At 57.9% G+C, this 21,480-nt stretch overlaps 6 protein-coding genes across 6 annotated transcripts; 3 read left to right on the forward strand and 3 right to left on the reverse strand.

The window, feature by feature from the left end:
* Positions 1-1,754: 1,754 nt before the first annotated feature.
* BJ171DRAFT_472421 (uncharacterized protein) lies at positions 1,755-3,314 on the reverse strand (the record flags this gene model as incomplete). The annotated part of the gene is made up of 1 exon (XM_053108656.1): positions 1,755-3,314. The coding sequence occupies one exon, from the start codon at positions 3,312-3,314 to the stop codon at positions 1,755-1,757; it is 1,560 nt and encodes a 519-aa protein (XP_052969624.1).
* A 984-nt stretch (positions 3,315-4,298) lies between these two features.
* Positions 4,299-5,071, forward strand: BJ171DRAFT_578659 (uncharacterized protein; the record flags this gene model as incomplete). Its single annotated transcript, XM_053113907.1, has 2 exons — positions 4,299-4,767; positions 4,872-5,071. The coding sequence occupies 2 exons, from the start codon at positions 4,299-4,301 to the stop codon at positions 5,069-5,071; spliced, it is 669 nt and encodes a 222-aa protein (XP_052969625.1).
* A 297-nt stretch (positions 5,072-5,368) lies between these two features.
* Positions 5,369-14,942, forward strand: BJ171DRAFT_638223 (armadillo-type protein; the record flags this gene model as incomplete). The annotated part of the gene is made up of 28 exons (XM_053115738.1): positions 5,369-5,491; positions 5,624-5,732; positions 5,851-6,686; positions 6,904-7,083; positions 7,176-7,301; positions 7,447-7,610; positions 7,805-8,156; positions 8,294-8,541; positions 8,644-8,859; positions 9,083-9,282; positions 9,444-9,771; positions 9,958-10,072; positions 10,197-10,554; positions 10,667-10,879; positions 11,011-11,195; positions 11,347-11,475; positions 11,600-11,695; positions 11,809-11,886; positions 12,038-12,253; positions 12,454-12,556; positions 12,700-13,075; positions 13,201-13,333; positions 13,426-13,504; positions 13,693-13,759; positions 13,864-14,020; positions 14,151-14,294; positions 14,429-14,489; positions 14,609-14,942. The coding sequence occupies 28 exons, from the start codon at positions 5,369-5,371 to the stop codon at positions 14,797-14,799; spliced, it is 5,583 nt and encodes a 1,860-aa protein (XP_052969626.1). The 3' UTR covers positions 14,800-14,942.
* A 27-nt stretch (positions 14,943-14,969) lies between these two features.
* BJ171DRAFT_492992 (mitochondrial ribosomal protein L11) lies at positions 14,970-15,842 on the reverse strand. Its single transcript, XM_053109869.1, has one exon. The coding sequence runs from the start codon at positions 15,685-15,687 to the stop codon at positions 15,241-15,243; it is 447 nt and encodes a 148-aa protein (XP_052969627.1). The 5' UTR covers positions 15,688-15,842; the 3' UTR covers positions 14,970-15,240.
* A 164-nt stretch (positions 15,843-16,006) lies between these two features.
* Positions 16,007-17,348, forward strand: BJ171DRAFT_492993 (ATP synthase subunit H-domain-containing protein). Its single transcript, XM_053109870.1, has 4 exons — positions 16,007-16,044; positions 16,265-16,422; positions 16,773-16,820; positions 17,009-17,348. The coding sequence occupies exons 2-4, from the start codon at positions 16,325-16,327 to the stop codon at positions 17,100-17,102; spliced, it is 240 nt and encodes a 79-aa protein (XP_052969628.1). The 5' UTR covers positions 16,007-16,044; positions 16,265-16,324; the 3' UTR covers positions 17,103-17,348.
* Positions 17,349-18,914, reverse strand: BJ171DRAFT_492996 (kinase-like domain-containing protein). Its single transcript, XM_053109871.1, has 5 exons — positions 18,527-18,914; positions 18,182-18,297; positions 17,950-18,063; positions 17,719-17,791; positions 17,349-17,505 (listed from the first exon to the last, which is right to left on the reverse strand). Exons 1-5 carry the CDS (start codon positions 18,780-18,782, stop codon positions 17,468-17,470), a joined length of 597 nt encoding a protein of 198 aa, XP_052969629.1. The 5' UTR covers positions 18,783-18,914; the 3' UTR covers positions 17,349-17,467.
* Between the last annotated feature and the right edge of the window lie 2,566 nt (positions 18,915-21,480).

Raw genomic sequence — 21,480 nt, forward strand, 5'->3', positions numbered from 1 at the left:
CGCTATTCTTGAGGCATCGTCTGCTTAACAGTGGCCTCCCTTGTCTATGGAGCCGGTGGCGAGGCCGCCAGCGAGCCAGCCGTGGCAGTGGGAGACATCCGCGGCCTTGGGGACCACAGCCGCCCAATCAGCGCTGGCCCGGGAACCTTGCACAGGGCCGCACCCACATCGCCGACAGAAACAGAGAGAAAAAAAGGTTTTTGCGCAAATGTAATGGCGAGTGCGAGCAGCGAGCGCGTCTGTGGAAGGGCGCCGGCGTCGAGAATCGCCAGTGAGCGGCTGCCACAGAGAGGGGGGGCCAGCGCCGCGGGTCCGAATCGACGGGCCGATTTGGGAGTCCGGCGAGGCCCAGACTGGCGACTGGTTCTTCTGGGTCATGCGGGCGTCAGAGTGCGTCGCAACGGCCGCAGCAGGCCGCTCTCGCAGCGGCAAACTCGCATGGCCCAGCCGGGCGGCGAGAGGGCCGTCGGCACAGGGGCTGTCTCGGCCAGCAGGGCCGGCCCTGCCTCCAAACAGAGCCACAAAGGAAAAAAACGCTGGCGAGGCCAAGGGCAGTGGTATCGCCCACAAACAAGAGGCGCACTGGCAGCAGCCGATCGAGCAGGCGAGAGCGCCAGCACGCTCTGTGGATGGACGGCGGCGCGCTGGTCCCGAGTCGGACGGTCCGGACTCTTTGGCGTCGAGGGGACGCGATCCACAGGGCAGGGGCCAAGCGTTTTTTTCCTCCACCGGCGCTGTGCCCCGCCTTGACACACAGCGGGTGATCTGCGACGGGTGTATTCCAGGCCAAGGCACCCTGGATGCCGTCCGTTGGCGACCGAGTGGTTCCTGGGTCTGGACATTTGGCCGGGCGTGGAGCCGGTCTGTCCGTCTGTCCAGTGTGGTTGCGGGGTGGATTCGTCCAACCACCACGGGAAGCGCCATGAGGGATGGTGATCGAGGACTGCAACTCGACGACGAGTCACGGCAGTGGCGGCCGCAAAGCCACCCAGCCGAGCATGGGGAATCGACCTCCACGAGAGAGCATGCTGCAAGCACATTGTAGGCATGGTGTATTCAGGGCTTCGAAATCAGATGGGAGCTGCGACCTCAACATCATTAGGTAGTATGTACAAGTAGAAGCAATCCTGTCCTGGGGGGGGGTGCAAACAGCCTCGGCGCGAGCTGGCGAGGGCGCATTGGAGACACGGATCAGAGCCATAGGAGGTTGCCCCTCCTCTTTTCCCCTCTCTAGCCTTTCGGCGATGGCCAGTCAGGCGGAGGTCGAGTGGTCGCTGCCGTGAGAACATGGCAGCAAGAGTTGGAGAATGAAAGAAAGAAATAAAGAGAGAGAGAGAGAGGGAGAGGGAGAGAGCGAGGGAGAGAAAGAGAAAGAAAATACTGGATAGAGGGTGGGTGTGATGTTCATGACATGGCCGTGCTCATGCGATGGATGTGGATGGATGTGGTGCGATGGCACCAATTCGTGTGAGTGGTGATGGTTGAGAGACAGCAACAGCTGAGGGCCGCATGTCATCGCTGCGGCTGTAGTGCAGAGAGTGGCTGGGAAACGGACGTTGCTGCTAACGTCCCGAATCGCCTGCCGTGTCGTTGGGTGCAGCAATGCAAGTCAGGGCCGGAGGAGACTGGATCCCAATCGATCCAGATATGACAGACACACGACGCCATTAATCGATCAAAGGGCGAGTCTGTGCATGCCCTGGGGGGTTGGGAAGCCCCCAAGGAATCAGCAAATGCCCATGAGGGCATGCCATTCACGGATCCGGCAGTCGGGTCTTCTTGTTGGCTACGGCGCAGGCGGTTGCCGGGTCGACGAGGTGTCGCCTCTTGACGCCAGAGTGCATCTCCACGGGGCTTGCCGATGTGGTCTCCGAGGGGCAATGGAACAGCTGCAGTGCCGACGGCGATGATAACAGCGATGGCGGCGATGGCAGCGATGGCACGGGTCCGGTGTGAGCGATGGCACAGGCGGTAGATACAGACGCATCCGCCGTCGGTGGAGAGCCGTTAGGACTTGACGAGACCTCCGACTGCGTGATCTCGGGCGAAATCGGCGTTGGAGGGCGGTAGCCCGTCTTGTCCGCGTGCTTGCCATCGCCCTTCTCGTTGATTCGGTCGTCGCCGCTGTCGTCAACCTTGGATGCTGCTAGGATCTCGTCGTCAGGAACAGTGCTTTCGCTTGGAACCGGGGGCTGGGCGACCGGCTCGTGCTGCATGGGCTCCGGGATGAGCGCTCCATACGCTTGAGGCGGATACGGTTCCGGGATCGGCTGGGCAAGCGTGGGGACGCCATACGAAAGACCCAGGTCGGCTTGGGCCGGAGCAGGGACGCCTGTGGGGTGGAAATAGCCAACGGGCCCGCTGAGCACGTACGTGCCGGCCGGATACTGTGGCGAGATCGACATGGCCGGCATAAACGAGGCATCGTAGCCTGTCGACACGACTGGCTGGAAGCCGTACGACAGATAGTACATGGCCGGCGACTGCAAAAGGGGATCGGAGGGCATGATGGCGACATCACCCATATGCCTGGGACTGTTGAAAGCGGGGTAGGCGGGGTAGCCGAGATACGGGGAAGACGGTGGGGTGCCAGCGAAAGCCACAGCGGGGTCCGAGGCGTAGTAGACACAGGATCCAGAGGCATCCATGACGGGAGGCAGCGACGGTGGAATCGGAGCGACGGTGACGGGAGGGCAGGGCTCGAGATATGCGGAATGAAGCGGGTATCCCGCCGGCGAAAGGGCATCGGGAGAGAACAGCAACGGGCTCAAGGGAGCCATGAACTGGGGCGGCGACGGCGACGGGGCTGAATAGGCTACGGACTGGGGATGGAGGCCAGAAGGGACTGCTGGGCCTTCGAAGCGATTGCTGGGCAAGGCTCCAAGCTGGGGCGAAACAGGCAGGGCAGCAGAGAGCGGGTTGATGGGGTGGACGGGAGGGCTGGCGATCGGCTGGGCAAACGGCGAGGCAACGGCATCAACAGGCAGCGGGGCAGGCGAAGGCGGAGCAGCAGCAAGCGACGACACATTGGGCTGGTAGCTGGATACGGCTGGGGAGTAGGACATGGACGTCTGTGGGAGCACGGGAGCATTGAGCAACGCCGACGTCTGTTCCCAGTGGAGCCTGAGGCAGGTATCTCGAGCCACGGCGGCGACCTTGAGGTGCTGGTACTTGCGATCGACGGGAAAGGACTTTCGACTCCGGCAGACCTGGTGGTATTCCAGTTCGGCGATCTTGTTGATGGCCATCTGCTGGATCTTCTGGCACAGAGACCACTGGTAGCCGGACGAAATCTGTTTTGTGTTGCTCAACATGGGCGGCGTGGATTACGGGGGGGGGAAGAGAAGACAGCAAGAAGATGTGTAGAGACAGAGGGTGGGGCGATGCAAGTGAACGAGACAGGTATAGGACTACGGGGCTCTACGGTAGGGCAGGAGCGATAAATAGCAATGGCACAGGATCTGACCAGGGGTGGCGGTCAATGCAGGGGAAGGAGGGGGGAGGGCGGAGAGAGTGGGAGAGCGTGCAGACGAATTCAACCGTGCAAGGCAGCGTGCAGACAGGCAGCGTGCGGGGAGGGAGTGCCAGCGGAAGGGGAGGAATGCCGCTGCAAGACAGTGCCGATGTCGCTGCAAGAGGGGAGGGGAAAAGGCAGCCTGCGGGGGGGGGAGACGCAAGCACAGTCCAAGGAGTTGCAGAAGGCGCTGCGACGGAGAGACCAAGGCAGGCAGTGCAGAGGAGCCCCGTTGGATGGATCGGCCCACAACAGGCCGGGAAGAGGGGGCTTTGGGCTTTGGGCTTTGGGCTTTGGGCTTTGGGCAGAGGGCTTTGGGCAGAGGGGTGGGCGGCAGCGCCTTTTGCGCGGGGTGTATGCGCCCGGCTCGAATGCGGCGCGGCCGGTTCGAACGCATCACATGGCCTGCCGCATGTGACCGCACCGGCATGGCGCATGCGGTCATGTGACCGCGTCCTGGCCATGGCCATGGCGATCGACCAACCCATTGATCGACCCATTGATCGACCCATTGATCGACCCATTGATCGACCCATCGATCCGCCTCCACGCAACCATCGTCCATCGGCCATTGGCCAGTGGCAGCATCGCTGTGCCTGCGCGGGCTCCAGTCGTCCCGTGATTTGGCGCCGGGATTTCCGTCTGGTCGCCATGCTTCTCCCAGAGCGCGCGCCTTCACTCGCTGCCCTGACTTGTCCTCTCTCGCGCACACCCCGCCTCAAATCACATTCCTCCAGTTGCACTCCATCGCACGCCGTCCATCCACTGATCCGCCGGCGTCGAGATGGAATCGCTCAAGCCCCACCAAATCGCGTTTACGCTCTCCGGCACCGAACGCCCCTTGGTTGGCGAGTGGATCAAGGTCGTCAAGGACTTTTTTGCGACTACCGCCGCGCAGGTTGCTGATCCGCTCGTCTTCTTCTCCCAAAACTCCTTCACCAACGCGTCGGCAAGCAACCCATGGGCTGTGCAAGTGTCCGCTCCAACAACTCCAGACAATCGCTCCGGGGGCACAACCAACTTTCTCTCGGAGCTGGAGCCTGCATCGGGACTATCTCTGGTCGAGATCCTCGAGTCGACTACTGTCCACTGCACCGTCCAGCTCATCGCCGTCCTCGGTCACCACATCGAGGCGGTCCGCCTTGGGGCGCTGCAGCTCCTCCTCCAGCTCGCCACCATCTTTGACAAGAAGGTTGTTGACTCAAAGAAAAAGATGGATCGGATTACGCTCTCCCTTCAAACAGACGACAAAGGTGCGTACAGCCACCCTCTCTGCCGCGGTACTTGGCTCGACAAGCTCATCGTATCCGCGGCATTCATGTTCCCGACTACCTCCTCCACACTTGAATCTGTCCAGGGTATCATGTGCCCGTCCACGAGTTCTTCCACTACATCGGACCGGCGCTCTCCAACATGACCATTGCTCTCGTTGCGTGTCTCGAAATGTTCTACACCTGTCCGGACTGGACCGTGCGCGGCATCTGCATAACCGCCCTTGGCCGCATCGTCTACGAGAACGAAAAGATCTTTGTCGAGGAAGATCACCATATCCTTTGATAGACACTGTTTGGGTGACTGTCGAGTCGCTTATGCTTTTGCGTGCCGCATGCACATGACACTGCTGTCGCTATCCTTGACTCGGGCCCTGTCCTGCAACGGCACTGGCTCTTGCTCTCCACTAGCGGCCGTGTGGAACCTCGTGTTTGCTCTCAATCTGATCCCGCAGATTTCAAAAATCTTTCCTGACCGCATCGTCATCATCAAGGCAAGAACTCGTGGAGGCGCTTTATCAGCGCGACAGGGTTGCATGCGGATGCCGTCGTCTGGAGCGAGCGAGCTGGGGATATGTTGCTCATGTCCACTACTGCTACGCCGCTCGATACACAGGCTCTCGGATTACTGTCGCCTCTGTACGTCAATGCCGATACAGCTTTGGCGTATCGCATCGTCGAGGCCCTGATGAAGATCAAAACAAAGGTAGTCGTGTCGATCAAGTCCATGTCGACTCTCGCTACAGCCAAGCTTGTTGCTCTGCCCCCGTTCGCACTCTTCCGTGCCCATTCTTGGTCAGCGTCAGCACAACAATTGACTTTGCTGCGCTGTTTGCAGACGCTGATGGAGGTCGACGCCATCAAGGTATCGCTCAAACGTGTCTTTGAAAAGCTTGGCGAACACACCCAGACCAAGGTTGAAGATGCACCAAAGTTTGGGAAATATGGTGCGTTGTCGAAGCACATCTCCGTAAATTCTGTGTACATCGTGATGCTCGCGCAACGGCCATCGCCGTGGCTTGAGACTCGCGATGGCTGACTATACACCGGCTGAGTCGCCCACAGGCTATGGCTACGGCTTCTTTGTCAACCTCTTGACCCCGCACGACGAAAACGCCTACGACATCCTCGCTTGGGCTCTGGAGACCTTCACACTGGCGTCGCTTCCCCCTCCAGGAGGCGTCACCACCGCCAAGACAAAGAAGCCACTGCTCCCCATAACAGAGTTCAAGCCTCTGACCGAGTTCATCAACAGCCTCTCACATCACTCTCGTGCGACACCGCCACTCATCCGCTATGGCGCCTGCATCTGTTTGCACAGCGCTCTCACCATGTGCCCCACTCTGCTGAACGACAACAAGCACCTCTACATGTGGATCATCTCGGGTGCGATGGACACGGACTATCTTTCGGCCTTTCTGTATCTCTCGATGCTCGAAAAACTCATGACGGTGATGGAGGTCGCCAATCCCGGCACCCCTCGGCCCTTGACAGCAGCCACCCAGAGCAGCGGCTCTCGACCATTGACGGCCCGCTCACCTGTGCCTGGCGGCAGCGCCGTCCAGTCCAACGTAAACATCAACATCAACGACAGCCATGTCTCTCTGCCCGTCTCGTCAATTGCAACCGCAAAGGAAACTGTCCGGCAGATGATCATCTCGATGCGCAACTGGGACGAGCGGTTCGAAAACTACGACGAGCTCTTCCAGATCGAGTCTGTTCCAACTTCGCGCATCGGCGTTATGATCTCGGATATCCTCGATCTCGTGGTCAAGATGTCGCCCACACCGCTGGCCCCGAAGCTTCTCCACAAGATGGTGAACTCGCTCGAGTATCTGTCCAAGCCCCTGAAGCTCAAACAGCTTGAGCTTATTCGCCTTTGGGGCAGTCGCTCGGAAGAGGTAGGGTACAGCATCCGTGCCCGTTATTCAATCCAATGCACAGACTCCTCGTTCTCGTATCTCACCGCGCACTTATGAGCTCGTCAGTAGATAGAACTGTCCGCTCTGCCTCGTATCGCTCTCTATATCACCTGCGGGATGAGTACTCCACCGGCGCCGGAACGTGCCCTGTGTCCTGTTCTCACCAAGCATCGCACATCCTTCCCCACGCAAACAGTTCGATCCATATTTGATACAAACCGTGATTCCGCTCCTGAGCGAGCCTGATGAAGATATCCAAATATCGATCCTCAAAGTGCTACAAGCCTTGATCCCCGGCTTTGACAGCGCCGCTCCATCGGAACTGGCGTTCACGTGGTCGTATCTGGTGGTTCTCATGGATCCAACCGTTCAGCCGGTAAGCCCATTGCATGATCTCTGTTGTCGTGCCAGAATGTCGGGACCTCACGGCCCAAGTTTCTGGAGAGCTCTGCACTGTACTTGCAACAGGATACCCGGTTAATGCAGTCGGACACTCTCCCACTCCCAAACACCGAGCAGTCCCTGCTTCGAGCCACGCTTGCCTTGATCAAAGGGTTCCCGCTCCTGAAGCTGAACCAGGACTCCAGGGAGGAGGTACGTTATAATTTGCCAGCAACAAGTCGCCTCAATCGCAGCACCTCACAGGAATGCATTGGCATCCACGCTTTCGCGGGTCGTGTTCGATCGATCTGCGCAAAGTTCTATTCACCAACCCAACAATCCCTTGTCCGAATCGCAGCTGCTGGACTCCATATCCAAACTCATTTTCGCCCGAGACGAATCTATTCGCGAGATTGTGTACGACCTCATCATGGACTCCAAAGAATTTTGGATCGAAACCGGGCAAGACAATGAGATCGTGGCACTGCTCATCCTGGCTTTGGGAGACGACAGTGCCAAGTGGTAAGCGGCAGTCATCCATTTCTGGGTTGCGGACCAGCTCTGTGTACCTGCGATCTTGATGCACCAGAGACATGCGATGCTTCAGAGTACCAGTACATGCGATGCTTCGAAGCACCAGCAGAATCACGAGTGCCGAGATGCGATCTGAATGTGCACTGATTCCAGCACCGGACTTTCGGCCACGTCAACCGCAGCGCCAAGAAGGTCATTAGCTACATTCTGGCCTTTCTGTCTCCCGAATACGGGATCGTGGCCAATCTCACCAAGCTAAGTGCCGTCATCGGCGGCCCGCTTCTCGAAGTCATCAAATGCATGGACGAGCTCGCAAATCAGATCGCCAAAGACCGCGTCGAGCTCCGGGAGATTATCGACAGCATCATCAGCGACGACAACGCCGACATGATGTGGAACTTCTTCCTCTCAGAGGTCCTCGACAACGGGCTCGTCAAGCCGGACGAGTACGATTACTCGCGTAACTTTATCCAGTCGCCCTTCTGGGTGGCTCTCCTGATGACCAAGCTGGGGGTTTCACCACCCCCGCAGTCGGTGAGTCAATCCCGGCGACTGGAGCACGCCCCCCCCCACCATTCCATTCCATCGACAATATCTTTACCGCACTGTAACTCTCTCCGCCAACATCGATGCTCAAAATGCTAACTACTCGCTGGTGTGTGCTATTTCAGGGCGGCGATCTGACTTCGCGGAACGTTGTTCCCAGCACACCTGCCGGAAAGCGACGATTCCTGAACGGCTTCCTTTCGTGTCTGCTGCCCACCTGCGGCATCTCCGATCCGCTTCTGAGATACGCCGCGTGCTTCACAGTCATCCGATGCTGCTTCCGATCCAATGTCCTGGTTCCTGCGATGATGCGTGCCCTCCTCGAAACAGTGAGCCAGCACATGCTTCCTCACAAGCAATGGACTTTCCAAATGTAATGCAAGGATGGGTCCTCGAGACGCAGCTGGCGGTGTGTGTAGGTGTTTGCCTTCTGGCCTCACAAGACCAACCTGCCTGACGTTGGTGCTTCATGCAGATCCGGTCTCGATATCTTGCGACTCATCATCAGGCTGAAGCTCCAAAGCCTGAGCCCAGCTGTATACCAGCAGTACATCGACCACATCTTGGACGTTGTTTACAATACCCCGAACACCATCCTCAAAATCGGTGCGCTCGAGGTCATTGAAACGATTTTGCTGGTCTTTCCAGCCCTGGTCAACACCAAGATTGCGGATATTCGAGATATCTGTCGGTAGGTGCGACCGATCCAATCCCACAGATCCAATGCGACCGATCCAATGCAACCGATCCTATCCCACAGTTCCGATGTGACAGGCCGGGCACAGTGGAGCTGGGGCACAAGTACTTTCGTGACTCATTCAAGCGGTCGCTGGCAAAGCTCACTCTTCTCTACCCTATCTATCTGCGAATGGATGTCTCTTGGCGGGTTTGCTGACTTTGCTTGATGGAAACAGAGTGCAGATTGTGGACAAGTCCTCTGAAGTGGCTGCATGTGCGAGCCGAATCTACCCGCTCATCTTCAAGTGTGTTTCCGCAACGATCGCAGAGGAGTCATACTTATATCTCAAGGATGAAGTTGCAGTCTTGACCAAGAGTGGGCTCGAAAAGACTGGCGACCCGCTGGTCGCAGGCCTGACCAAGGATGAAATCGACCGTAAGCCCCGATGCCACCTCGCCCCATGCGGCGCGGAATCTGCTTGCCCTGGCGCCGATTTGCCATCGGAACCACCTTCCACCCAACACATGCACACACATGCACCTGCACTTACCTTCTATAACGAGCCTGAATCCATGTGTCTTCTTGATTCTGCACAGGTATCACTTATCTCAGCCTGGAGGCGTGCGGCGGAATCCCCCACAACAGCCTGGCGCCTCTGATTGTTCGGGACCTAATGCCGTTCTTGAGCCACAAGAACCCTTTATGGAGACTAGCGGCCTTCAGGAGCATCCTCCAGCTGCTCCCCTTCCTGGACCACCTCGAAGCCCAAACGGCCCTGTGGATTCTCTTGCCGCTCTATGCAGACACCAACCGTCGCATCCGGGTGGCGTTCAGCCGTTATCTGAGCAAGCTGCCTTTCTATCTGGAGGGCATGTCCATAGCCCTGGCACCGCATCCGGACGACAGTTTCTTTGTTGCTGTTTCGTAAGTTGCATATATCTCTGCCGCTCGACTGTGTGTCTGATTCGATAGCGGCTCCGCATGACAAGCTCGTGAGTCGATCACCACAGCACATAGTACATCGCGGAGATGCAACGCAGAACCATACACCACTCTCTCTACAAGGCCAACTCACACAGAACCCCTGATTGCTGCCGCGTGATATTGCAGAAACTGGGAAGACATTCTGCTCGATGGAACATTCATCTCGGTCAACTCCAAGAATATGTCGGATCTCGTCTACAGCCTGGACTCGATGAACCCAGCGGCCGAGCAAGACGAGCTGGTGAGCGATGCAGCGACAGATGCAACAGCATCATCGTCGGGCAATATCGATCAGGTGCACATCATCTGTGAAGCAGTGCTAAAGGCCTCGCCCCAATTCCTTATTGTCGCCTCCGGTCTGTCAGGCAAAGGCAGACAACGGCTTCCATATCCCAACGATATCCGCCAAGCTCATGAGCCGGATCAAAGCGCTTGCCACCGCGATTACGGGACAAGTCTCAACCGACAACCAAGTCATCTACTATCTCCAAGAGCTCCAGCGCAAGTCCCAGAATGTCAAGGGCGTGCCTCTCCTGGTGCTTTCCGAGTTCTGCTGCCAGCACGACTCCAAAACCAACGAAATCTCGGATATCCTGGTCGGGCATTTGTGTCAAGAGATCACCATCGACAATCGGATGATCGTCGAAGCCAGCATGCTGGGACTCAGGAATATTTCAGGCAAGATTACCGCCATCGCTTTGATGGTGCACTCACATTGTTTACGTTGCGCACGACGTATCATACAGAATAGCACAAGGGCCAGCACATCGGTGCGGCGCGATAGCTGACTCTGTTCCGATACTACTGTCGATCCTCGCTCCTGATCAAACAACAGAGTTCTCGCCCGCGGCCTTCAAGCTGGTCTTGGCCAAACTGGCAGCACCGCCTTTGCCCAACGAGGGAGATATCATCGCGCTGCTGTATCTTGTTGATCTCATCGCCGAGATTTCCGCCAACAAAGCACCGGATCTCCTGAAACGATATATCCCCATCATCACGAGCCAGAGACACACGACCAAGAAGCGTCTCTTTGCCATTTATCTCTGCGGTTCGTGCGCGAGTCGAATGCACGGATGGCCGCGGGCGGTTCCATCGTCCAGTCAGCGCGAGTGCCGGTGCAGGTTATGCAACGAAGCACAATTTGCAACTGACAATCCGCGCATTGCATCAATCCCACAGTTGAGCTTGCAATCATTGCAGGCGTCGATGAAATGGGGAAGCTTATCGATGCGATCCAGGTGTTCTTCGATTCGACCGCAAACTTTGCCATAAAGTCCAAGATTCTGGCCTCCCTCGGACGATTGATGGCGTATGTGGGCTCCAAGCATCCGTTCTTCAAAGATCTACTGGCGACAGTCAAAGAGGTGGGTAGCCTGACCTCCGTCACGACATGCCTCATTGGATCCCTGGCAACATTGGAACCAGCTCGAGACAGCACCAGGACGAGGGGGAACTGGACGACCTTGCGGCCCAAACTCAGTACATAACGAGCTCTTCTCACCATTACGACTGCAGAACATTTGTGACAAGGATCCCGCCATCCGTATGAGATCAATCGAGATCCTCAAAATCTTCATTCCGTATCTGCAGCCAGCCGAAGCCATGTGGTTCTGCTTCCTGTATCTCGCAGATCCGAATGCAGAGGTAAGCGGGTCAGACAAGCCCTCCATCCTTGGCTGCGATCCAATGCTGCGCCGTTGTGTTGCGTACTGAATCGAACGCGACCATCGCCGCCTCGTTTGACTCGGACCTGCTATTCGACTCCCAGGTCCGATCGAAGGGAAGAGAGATGATGATCAACGAGAACATGCTCGAATTTGCATACGGAAGCTTGAAGGGACGAAAGCGGTCCGGATCGAAGCGGGTAAGGCGCTGCATGACGTGCTCACATTATGTCTGGATCAGTGCGTGTCCAGAAGGCATTCCCTCTCGCCAATCTCTCCGCTCACCAAGCAAATGGTGTGCTACGGTCTGCAGAACGAGATCCTCCAGCTATGCAAGTTGCCTTCGATCCAGCGACTTGGCGTCACAATCAACACAAACGTGACTGAAGCTGTGAGTATCGGAAAGGAGCGGCATCATACACATTGTGATATATGCCAAAGTGCTGCATTGCACAACTTGGCTTCAATGGGTACTTTCCACCCCCACCCAGTCTAACCCTGTTGCTGTTGCGGCTTGGTGAATCCTGGCACCCGGACGATAGCAACCATCGACCGAGATTGTTCTGGTGGACGACCCTTTCAACATCAAATACTACAGCTCGGATCGACGCAAAAAGTTCACCGAGCAGTATAGACTCTCCGAAAAGAACTACGAGTTCGCAACCGAGCCACTTACAAAGTCGGTTATGGATGCGCTTCTGGAGCGCGCAGAAGCACTCAAGGCTCCGTCGCCCGAAGTTCTGGCAAAGTCGCAGTGGGTAAGTGTCCACCGATTAGCTGATGATAATATCTGACTCTAGTTCGTTGGCGGTTGAGTGAGCGAGTTCACAGCCTCGCCCAGAGTCATGCGCAGACACAAAGACTTCGACTCATTGAGCGCTGGGTGTCTGACGATGATGCATTTATGCGTGACCACTTACCGTCTCTCCTTTCCTTCACGGCTGGATCAACACCAAAGCTCCTTGACATCGACACCATTACGATCCTGCACGAATGCATGAAGGCTTTTCCGCAAGTCGCCAACGACCACCTCGACTCGTACATGATCACAGTCGAAAGGCGTGAGTACATGAGCGACAGGCTCGATCGATGGATGAGCCGACCCCACTCTCGCTCTCCGGCCACCATCGAACGCCCTATGTGGTTGATGATGTGTCGTGCAGTCGTAGAGACACACTAGCAGCACTAACTTTGATGGCGACAGTGATTTCCCCCCGCGCACGAGGAACCCCTGCCGATGCCGCGTCAAACATCCAAATCGATTCGCTGGTGCCGGCGACGCCTGCGACGGGCACCTCGACGCTGAGCAGCACTCCGATGACCGCCATGAACTCGGTCAATATCTCCGACTCGGATATTGAAGCCGAGATCCACCGGATCGATTTGATGTCCAACCTGCTGTTTGCCTACGATGGTGTCGATTCCATGCGCATGCAGCAGTACCTCGAGCGACTGGTCAAGCTGATCGAGGCCTGCAATGAAAAGTCAAACAGCCTGCGCGAGGCGCTATATAGCGACATGGAAAGCACATTCTACTTCTTCAGCGAATATGTAGACGTGCCGATTGTATCTCAGGACCAGTAAGTAATCCGAACAGGCACTGGCATGGCCACCTGAACATGATCCTGGATGGGGAGCATGCAGGCACGAAAGGTGGCAAGCAGGTGACCCAAGCCATGCGCGCCGCTTCTTTGCTGGCCCGCAGATACGAAACACTCGAGAACCTTCGATCCCAGAGTTTGGAAGCCACTCTCGAGATTGTCAAGTCGGGAAACACCGAGAAGCTGATGCAGCTGGAAGACAAGAAGAAGGACCTGAACACCATGGTCGAGAAGAAGGTCAGTGATCGGCCGGCGCATCTTGGGAAGCACCCTTCGCCATAGTTGCGTTGGATGAATACGATGCAGATCCTAACCGACTCTGGATGCAGAGCGAGAGACTCCGGCGTCTGACGATCGTCGGACTACACTGCACATCTGGACTGGGTCTCTTTTATGCGATCACACAAAGTAAGAGTCTCGCCGGATCGCTTCCAGAGCGAATGGCCGCTCGATAGACTGGCGATCGGCGGCTCCAGCCCGAACGGTCTATCGAAGCTCACTCGCCGATCGGGGCCGTTGTTCTGGGTCGGATGGCTGTTTCTAAATGCATTAATTGCATGCGCGCGGAACCTTGCCCCCGACATTGTGCCTGCCAGCGTCGAGCGAAGACGCCCTCGTCAAGGTCATCACCTTCCTTGCAGGCATGCTCGACAACGAGCACAGGTATGCTCCAAGGATCGGGAGCCAGGACGTTCGTATAGCACATGCATTCAAACCGCTCAGAGCACCGCCACCGGTCTAACTTGCGCCATTCTGGCACAACCCAGGGGCATCCGAATCACCACCGTGGAGGCCATACTCATGATCATCAACCTGCAACTCGAGGCCGACTCCGAAAAAACGGGGCTGATCACCATGATTCACGCCCTCGTTAAATCGTTGGTTAAGCGACTCAAGGAGGAGCAATACAGCCTCTACAGACGGGTAAGGAGTCATCGGAGGGGCGTATGTGTGTCGAGTCGCCCAGGCTCAAATGGCGAGAAGGCTGTCCGTGGGCACCGATGGGCGTGCGGGCCGATTGCAAAAGGGTCTGACGCACTTTCCTCCGCAACAGAAAGCGGATATCATCAATCTGGTGTCGCAGCTGCTTGTTTTTGTTTCAGATCGGTTGCTGCGAATCGAGATATTGCAGCTGTTCGTCAACTTCTGGAAGGACCCGGACTCAGAAGTCAGGATTGCGTCAATCAACATGGTCAAGGTGAGCAGCCCCGATGGCATTTGCGAGCCATCCCCTGGCCAGAATGGTTTGTGAGATGGAGCGACGCCACTGGCACAAGCATGCCAATCGGTATGCCAACATAACTCATGCGACGATCTGTTGCACTTGTCCAGTTCCTCGGCGAGTCTGGCATGGCCGAAATCGGCGAAGCCTTTGTATCAGCCGAAATTCAAGGTATACCGAGATGTTCCCTGCTTTCCTACGATAATATGGGTTGTATCCGGCACCGACGAGCATCGTCCCTCTGTGCTCGAGTTTGATTGATTGCCTGACACCCGGCCACCTCCCCGCAGATACAACCCCGCAGACACCACCCGACATCATGAAAGAGATTGCAGGGCTGCTGGCCAATCCCGAGTACGACGAAAAGAACGCCTTGCAGGACCTGCTCAAGTGGCGGTTCCAGAATGCCACCATCCGGCGCCGTCCAACGACAACCGTCGGTACTGCCTCGACGCGAAATCTCAAATCTGGCCCGCGCTGAGAGCTGGGCACACAACTTGCCACCATGATACGCCGCGGTGCTCATTGTGCCGGTGGTGCTGCTGTGTTCTTCCTTGAACGGATTCATCACGGCCACAATGAAACCAGGAGCGTCGCCATGCCCTTTCCAGAATTCGCGGCCCTCGGGCCGAGGAGCAGCAATGCAATGTGTCGCTTTTGCATGATGAGCTATATTAGTGGAATCGAGAGCCGAGCGACGGCAGAGGTGTGTGCAGCGGAGAGGGGCAAAGTAAGGAGAGACGGGATCGACCTGGATCGCAGAGCAGCACCCAGACAATCAGGCTGCCTGGGCGAGTGCATCTGTGCTTGATGGGCGACTCACAGAGTCACAGAGACATGGAGCCGGGCGGTGAGAGATCGTGGGAAGAGACCGTCTCGGTGTCGAGAAAGCAGCGCGCGGACCAAGGCTGGGCCGAATCGCTCACAGCACAACCTTGATGCCCATGCCCTTGGCCTGTCCGATCACACATGCGCAGACCTGGCGCAGGTCCGAGTCCTGGAAGCCCGGGTCGCTCTTCTTGATGAGCGCAATCTCATAGATGTGCTTCAGTGATACCGAGCCGACTTCCTCCTCGCCCGGCCGGGAGGCAGCCTTCTCGACACCGGCGGCCTTCTTGAGCAGCCACGACGTGGGCGGGGCCTTGGAGACAAAGGTGAAGGTGCGATCGGGCTTGATCGTGATGAGCGTCGGGATCGGGATACCCTGGACGAGATTCTTTGTTCGGTCGTTGAACTGCTTGCAAAAGTCGACGGATTTGACACCGCGCTGACCAAGGGCCGGGCCGACTGGAGGTGCCGGTGCGGCCTTGCCGGCCGGGATCATGATTTTGAGGAACGATGTGACGGCCTTGGCTCCGGCTTTGGACATGGCGGCGATGGTGGACTCGGGGGTACGATGTGCGGCGAGGCGACGGGGCGGTGAGCGCAGACGGCGGATGGACGGGTCACCAGAAACAGAGCTTGCGCAGACACGTTCGCAGCACAGGACCGATCTGCAAGAGGAACCAGGAGCAGATTGCTTGGTCAAGCGCACAGGCGGATCTGGAAAAAAAGACGCAAACGGATCTCGCGCCAGATCGAGCCATCGAGGGTGGATCGAGCCAATCAAGGGCGGCACGTGGATGGCTGCCCTGGCCAGCCACGTCGCGGCTGTCGAGGTCGGCGTCACTTGATTGCCCCCGCCGCTCGATCGTCATCCTGCTCTTGGCCATCGGAAAGCACACAGGCAAGTAGTGGAGCGATGCGGCGACGCCAAGCGCACGGCGGATGGCAGACCGAGCACGGGGGCGGCCACATATGCAGGTGCCGGGCCGGGACGGCCAACGCTGGGCTGTGGCAATCACACTGGAGGGGACGGGCAACAGACCCGCATCCGCCGCCGCTGACGAAAGCACCAGGCCCTATCAGCCATCTAACATCATCCCTGTTGCTGCACGGTCGAGCAGGCATCGCATCCCTCTCCCCGCACTCATCTTTTCATACCCGCTCGCCCACAAAGCCTCAGCATGAAAGGAGACTGGGTCCCGATTTTCGTGTCGTTTCTCGTCGTCCTTGGTGTCGGTGTCGGCGGATTCTTTGCCATCCGAAAGTCCAACGACCAAATGTAACTATTGCCAGAGTGGCTGGATGTGGGCTCGGCAACGCATCGGCAGTGCGGCGGTGTCTGTTTCGTGCTATCTCGATATCGGTGATGTGTGCCGATGGCCAAGGCAGCTACTGGGACGGGCCGCAACTATTTGGAAGGACTGAGGCAACAGGAACGGGCTATCGGATTGTGCATGGACAATCGCTTCATCCACGCGTCGGTGGTGACGATGGACGAAAGCGAGAGACATGCGATGGTCTGGATGCTATCGATGCAGATCGGCACCCTTGTGTCCGTCTTTCAGCCGCGAAGCCTAACGATCGCCCGATGTGCGGTCTCTATCGCCCTCTTCCCACCGATGCGACCAGTCTCTACCGAACAAGTCTGATCCTGACGCTGGTGTGCTGCTGGACCATGTAAGTGGCCCTCCCGCTCATATTGCATAGCACCTTGCCCGTCCCTATTGCATAGCACCTTGCCCGTCCGTATTGCATCACGTCCTCCGGCGATACGCTGCTTCTGCGCCTCTTTCTCCCGAGCGCGAGAGAAGCTGGTTCCACTTCCACTGACTTGGATGCGGCTTGCGGCGTATGGACTCTGCCAGGTGGGCCTTGACGTTCCTGGCCCAGTCGAACCCGCTCATCCAGCCCGAGCGCAACGGATGGATCCGCGCCGGATCGGGAGAATCCAGCTCGTGATGGAGAAGAGCTGTCTCAAAACCCATGCCAGAAGCATCGGCACTATCAAGGCAGCACTGAACCAGAGCCACAAACCCCACTTGCTCATGCGCTGGAAAGAGAGCCAAATGGTGTCTGCTGGACTGGCGCCGTGCTGCCCCGCCAAGGTTGCGGCCACATCAATCGCTGTTCGGGGTGAACGGGCAGGGGCGCCTATGGTGCTTGCTTGCTTGATTAGCAACCCTGGATGCGACCAATAAAGTAAATTGTCTATTGAACCGGGTGGTTGTCACTGGGTAAATGTTGCTGGGTAGTTGTTGCTGGGTAGTTGTCACTGGGTTGCGGAAACGGCAGCCGTGGTGAGTGAGGCAAGCATCGAAAGGTCTCTAGCCAATTTGCGAGCGCTTGCGACCACGCCTTCGGACTGGACAGGGCCAGCCAGCACATTCAGCAGTAGCAAGGGATTGGTTGTGGATTAGCAGTGTATCAAAAAACCGGCATTCCGATGACGAACGGGACGAACGGGATGAATGGGACGAACGGGATGAACAGGATGAACAGGACGAGACGAATGGGACGAGACGAATGGGATGAACAGGACGAGACGAATGGGACGAACGGGACGAACGGGACGCACCCTCTTCCAGCTTCTTGAGAGTGGCCTTGCTGTCCTTGGAATTCTTGCCGTAGGCATCGAGCACGCCTTGGAACTGCATTCCGGCGCCAATGACAAGTTCGTATGGAGAATTTGGATGGAGAGCCCGGTAGTGCGTGAGGATCATGAGCCGAAATGCCATTTCCGATGTAATTAGGGACTCGGGGCAGCATTGCGGAGTGCCCATTCTCAACAGATCAGCGTCCAGCATACCAGCTTCTCCGTATTGGGATGGGTGCTCAAAAAGGCACGCTCAAGGACGTAAAGATCGACGGCCTTATCTTCAGTCATGCCGGATACATATCCGAGACCAAAGTCGATGAGCACCTGCGACAGAGGGACAAGAGACAGAGGTCAGGCCCATGTCGAATGGATCTGCGGGATTCGCATAGCATGGTTTCGGGAGGGAAGCTGGTTGACGCCGTCGACCCGACGAGAACCGCACCAAAGACTGGCTTGATCTGCGAACAAGGATGTTGGAGGTTGTGAGGTCGCCGTGGATGATGTCGAGATCGTGCATCGATGCCAGGATCGAGCCCAGTCCTGTGGCAATGTCATTGTCTGGGCACAGGCGGCAAAGTCGGTTGGATTCGTTGCAGTCCGCGCGGGTTCAGCCGCAGTACGTTGGGTCGCCGGGCGAGCAATAGCGACGGAGGTGGGAGATGTGGATGAGACCCCGGGATGGCGTGGCGGAAAGCGATTGTCGGCCGAAATGCGAGACGGCGGTTCTTGGATGAACTAACGTCAGCAGGCATCACTCCTGCAATATGCAGACGGCAAGGCGACTCACAGTCTCCATGGCTCCTCAGCAGCTCATTCAGATGGTCGCGCAACGACGGCCCGTCAATGTACTCCATGTAGATCAGGGCATTCTCGACATCCAGCATCAGCAGCGTCGGAGTATCGATGCCGGCTTTCTTGCAGCGCAGAAGACAGCGGGCCTCTTGGGTGACTCTTCTGCTGGTCAGCCGCTCGTCCAGTAGCGGATGGCGGTAAGACTTTTTGAAGCGCTCTTTGACGATGGCATCACCTCCGATGAAGGGCATTCGGTAGACCCGCTGGGCAGCAGACAGATTATGTGGGTGTGAGCGGATCTGCTGGATCAACCAAGCGAGCCAGCCTCGAGCAGCCAGCCCCAAAGACACTCGGTCTCACCGCCTCGGCGCCTTGCTTGATCAGAGTGGCCGTCTGTGCTGTCGGCCTGGTCGACGGCTGCAATGTGTCGGTCTGCATCTTTGCACGGCGGGGGAGAGCGAGGGAGCGATGTCGTCGAGACCGGAACATCCGGACCGGCGTCGGCGAGCAGCCAGGACCATGGAGCTCGATCCAGGTGGGCCCACGTGGATGCTGCGCCACACCATCGTTGTCACGGATGTCTGGGTCTCGATCGGCGCTGGCAGCACCAACGGGATACGACACTGCTCAAGTTTGCGAAAGCGATGATGGCTGGACGACTTGCCAGACACTGGCGCGAGCGCAACATCGAGGGACATCGGGCAGATGGATGCTGGACGCGGCTCTGAGCAGGCAAGGTCGGCATCGGCAGATGGCGATGTTCCTGCTTTGGTTCGCGGGCGACAGCCCTGGGTCGATGCGACCCAACAGCACCCGGTCCAACAGCCCACTCGTTCAACCACCCAACAGACGGGACCCGGTTGACCAGGCCCGAGTCGGCCGCTGCTGGCGAGCGGTTGGCCGAGCGGCCATCCTCATGAAAGTGACGGCCGCTGGCACCCCACCGACACGTTGTGTCGTCCGAGATGCTTGGGCGGGGACTGGGGAGGGTGGCGGCTCGGCAGAGACGGGCGGCATTCGGCGGACGACCAAGGCCAGGCAAACGGAGCTGATGGGAGCGACAGAGAGCGGGAGGGGGAGATGGCGGCCGCAGATATAGGGGGATCAGCCCGCGGCCATGGGCAAAGACACCCACAAGACGGAGAGACAGGGCCAACAAGATGGCGGCTGCTTGGAGCGCATTTGGCGAGCGCGCCATGACGTTGGACGGGCGGGTCTTGGGACCGCAGCCTCGCCAAGCGACCAAGGACGGACATCCGCACAGCGCTCGCGACGGCGGAGAGCGTGGGGCCGTGGGCAGCCAGATGGGCGGCGCTGGACAGCAGCGACCAGGCCTTTGTCGGGGAGAGGAAGCAAAGCGCGAGCCATGGAGGAGAAAGGACCGATGCTCCGAGAGAGGAGGGGGAGCAGACCAACGGACATGGACACGATGGAGAGAACGGCGGGGCGGCCGAAGAGAGGGTGCGAGGACAGCGATCCCCAGGGCCAGCGGATCCCACGGGCACCGGGCGGAGAGCAGGGTGTGATTGGGGGGCAGCGGGATGGATGGGATGTGAATGTAAATGATATGGATGTAAATGATATGGATGTATATGATATGGATGGTATGGATGTATATGATATGGATGGTATGGATGTATATGATATGGATGAACGACATGGATCAACGACATGGATGATACGAGTGAGATGATACGAGTGAGATGATGCGAGTGAGATGGACGACAAAGCCGCTTTGGAAACGGCAATCCATCGATGTTGCGTGGACCAGCAGGCCGCCCACTCTGCATATAGTCGCTCCGAGACTGTGCAATGACAGTAACGACTCGGCCGACGAGATAAATCTGGATCGACCCAGAGAGCGGATTCTATATGTTAAACTGACTCTATATGTTAAACTGACTTTATATGTTAAACTGACACCACGAGTTAAACTGACACCACGAGTTAAACTGACACCACGAGTTAAACTGAGGCGATAACTCTCGCCGTGCATGATGTGATCCATCTGCGCCGTGCTCTTGTCCTCGACAAGCAGTGTCTTATTGTCCTCGGCACGCTGTAACGACTGCCGCTGCGGTGCGCAAACATGGCCCGCTTGCTTGTTGTCGTCCTTTGGCCCGCGACGCTCGCACTGGCGCTCGGTCGCGCTTGTCGTGCACTTGCATCCCTCTCTGTCCTCGCCGGCACGGGCTCGCCTGCATTTTGCTGCTCTCGCTCGCGCGGCGGTGTTATCGTCGCTGCAGTCGCTGCTGCTGGTAACACTGCTGCTAATACTGCCGTTAATGTTAATGCCACTACTATTAACACTGCTGCTAACACCTGTGCTCATCTAATACCCACGGCGCTCCACAACCACCACGCCGCTGCTCTCGCCCCCCCCCTCGCACCCCTTCCGCGCACGCCCGCTCGCTTGCCCCCAGACACCCGCCGCCCGCCCGCCCCGCTCGGTCCGACGGGCCCAGTGGCCTTTGTGCGGCCGCGAGTCTTGTGGCCTTTCGCCTCGGCTTTCCCCCCCCCCGTTGCCTCTTTGCCCACTTGGCGGACACAGCTTTTCCCTTTGGTCCACAAACAGGAACATCCGTCGCAATAAAATGCATTGCAATCAGCTCCCTCGCCGCCGCATATGGACACCCCCCCATAAGATGTCCCTCGCTCCTCCTCGCCCCCTCCCTCGGCTGCCCTTCCTCCCCTCTTCTTCCTTCCTCTCCCTCCCATCGCATCAGGCCTTTGCTGCCTATTATCCAGGGTCCCCGCTCCCGACCATCTCTCGGAGCCTCTCAACCAGCGCCGTGCTCTGCTCTGCCCTGCTCGGCCGTCCCCTCGACTCGCCAGCCGTGCCGCCGCATCGACCCTCCCCTCGCATCGGTCGTCTGCAACCGCCGGTCTTCGCCATTACTGCCTCCAAATCGCCGTCGCGCTGTTTCCATCGAGTCTCCAGCCCGCTTC

The sequence above is a fragment of the Polychytrium aggregatum genome, assembly GCF_025602895.1.
Source record: "Polychytrium aggregatum strain JEL109 chromosome Unknown BJ171scaffold_7, whole genome shotgun sequence".
Taxonomy (NCBI): domain Eukaryota; kingdom Fungi; phylum Chytridiomycota; class Chytridiomycetes; order Polychytriales; genus Polychytrium; species Polychytrium aggregatum.

Bases quoted from the DNA above. Each gene is read 5' to 3' on its own strand.
- BJ171DRAFT_492992 (XM_053109869.1), bottom strand. From the start codon at position 15,687: ATGTCCAAAGCCGGAGCCAAGGCCGTCACATCGTTCCTCAAAATCATG.
- BJ171DRAFT_492993 (XM_053109870.1), top strand. From the start codon at position 16,325: ATGAAAGGAGACTGGGTCCCGATTTTCGTGTCGTTTCTCGTCGTCCTT. The intron at 16,423-16,772 runs GTAACTATTGCC...CGATGCGACCAG, and splicing joins CGAAAGTCCAACGACCAAAT to TCTCTACCGAACAAGTCTGA. The intron at 16,821-17,008 runs GTAAGTGGCCCT...GGACTCTGCCAG, and splicing joins CTGGTGTGCTGCTGGACCAT to GTGGGCCTTGACGTTCCTGG.
- BJ171DRAFT_492996 (XM_053109871.1), bottom strand. From the start codon at position 18,782: ATGCCCTTCATCGGAGGTGATGCCATCGTCAAAGAGCGCTTCAAAAAG. The intron at 18,298-18,526 runs GTGAGTCGCCTT...GCCTGTGCCCAG, and splicing joins GCTGAGGAGCCATGGAGACT to ACAATGACATTGCCACAGGA. The intron at 18,064-18,181 runs GTGCGGTTCTCG...CCTCTGTCGCAG, and splicing joins GCAGATCAAGCCAGTCTTTG to GTGCTCATCGACTTTGGTCT.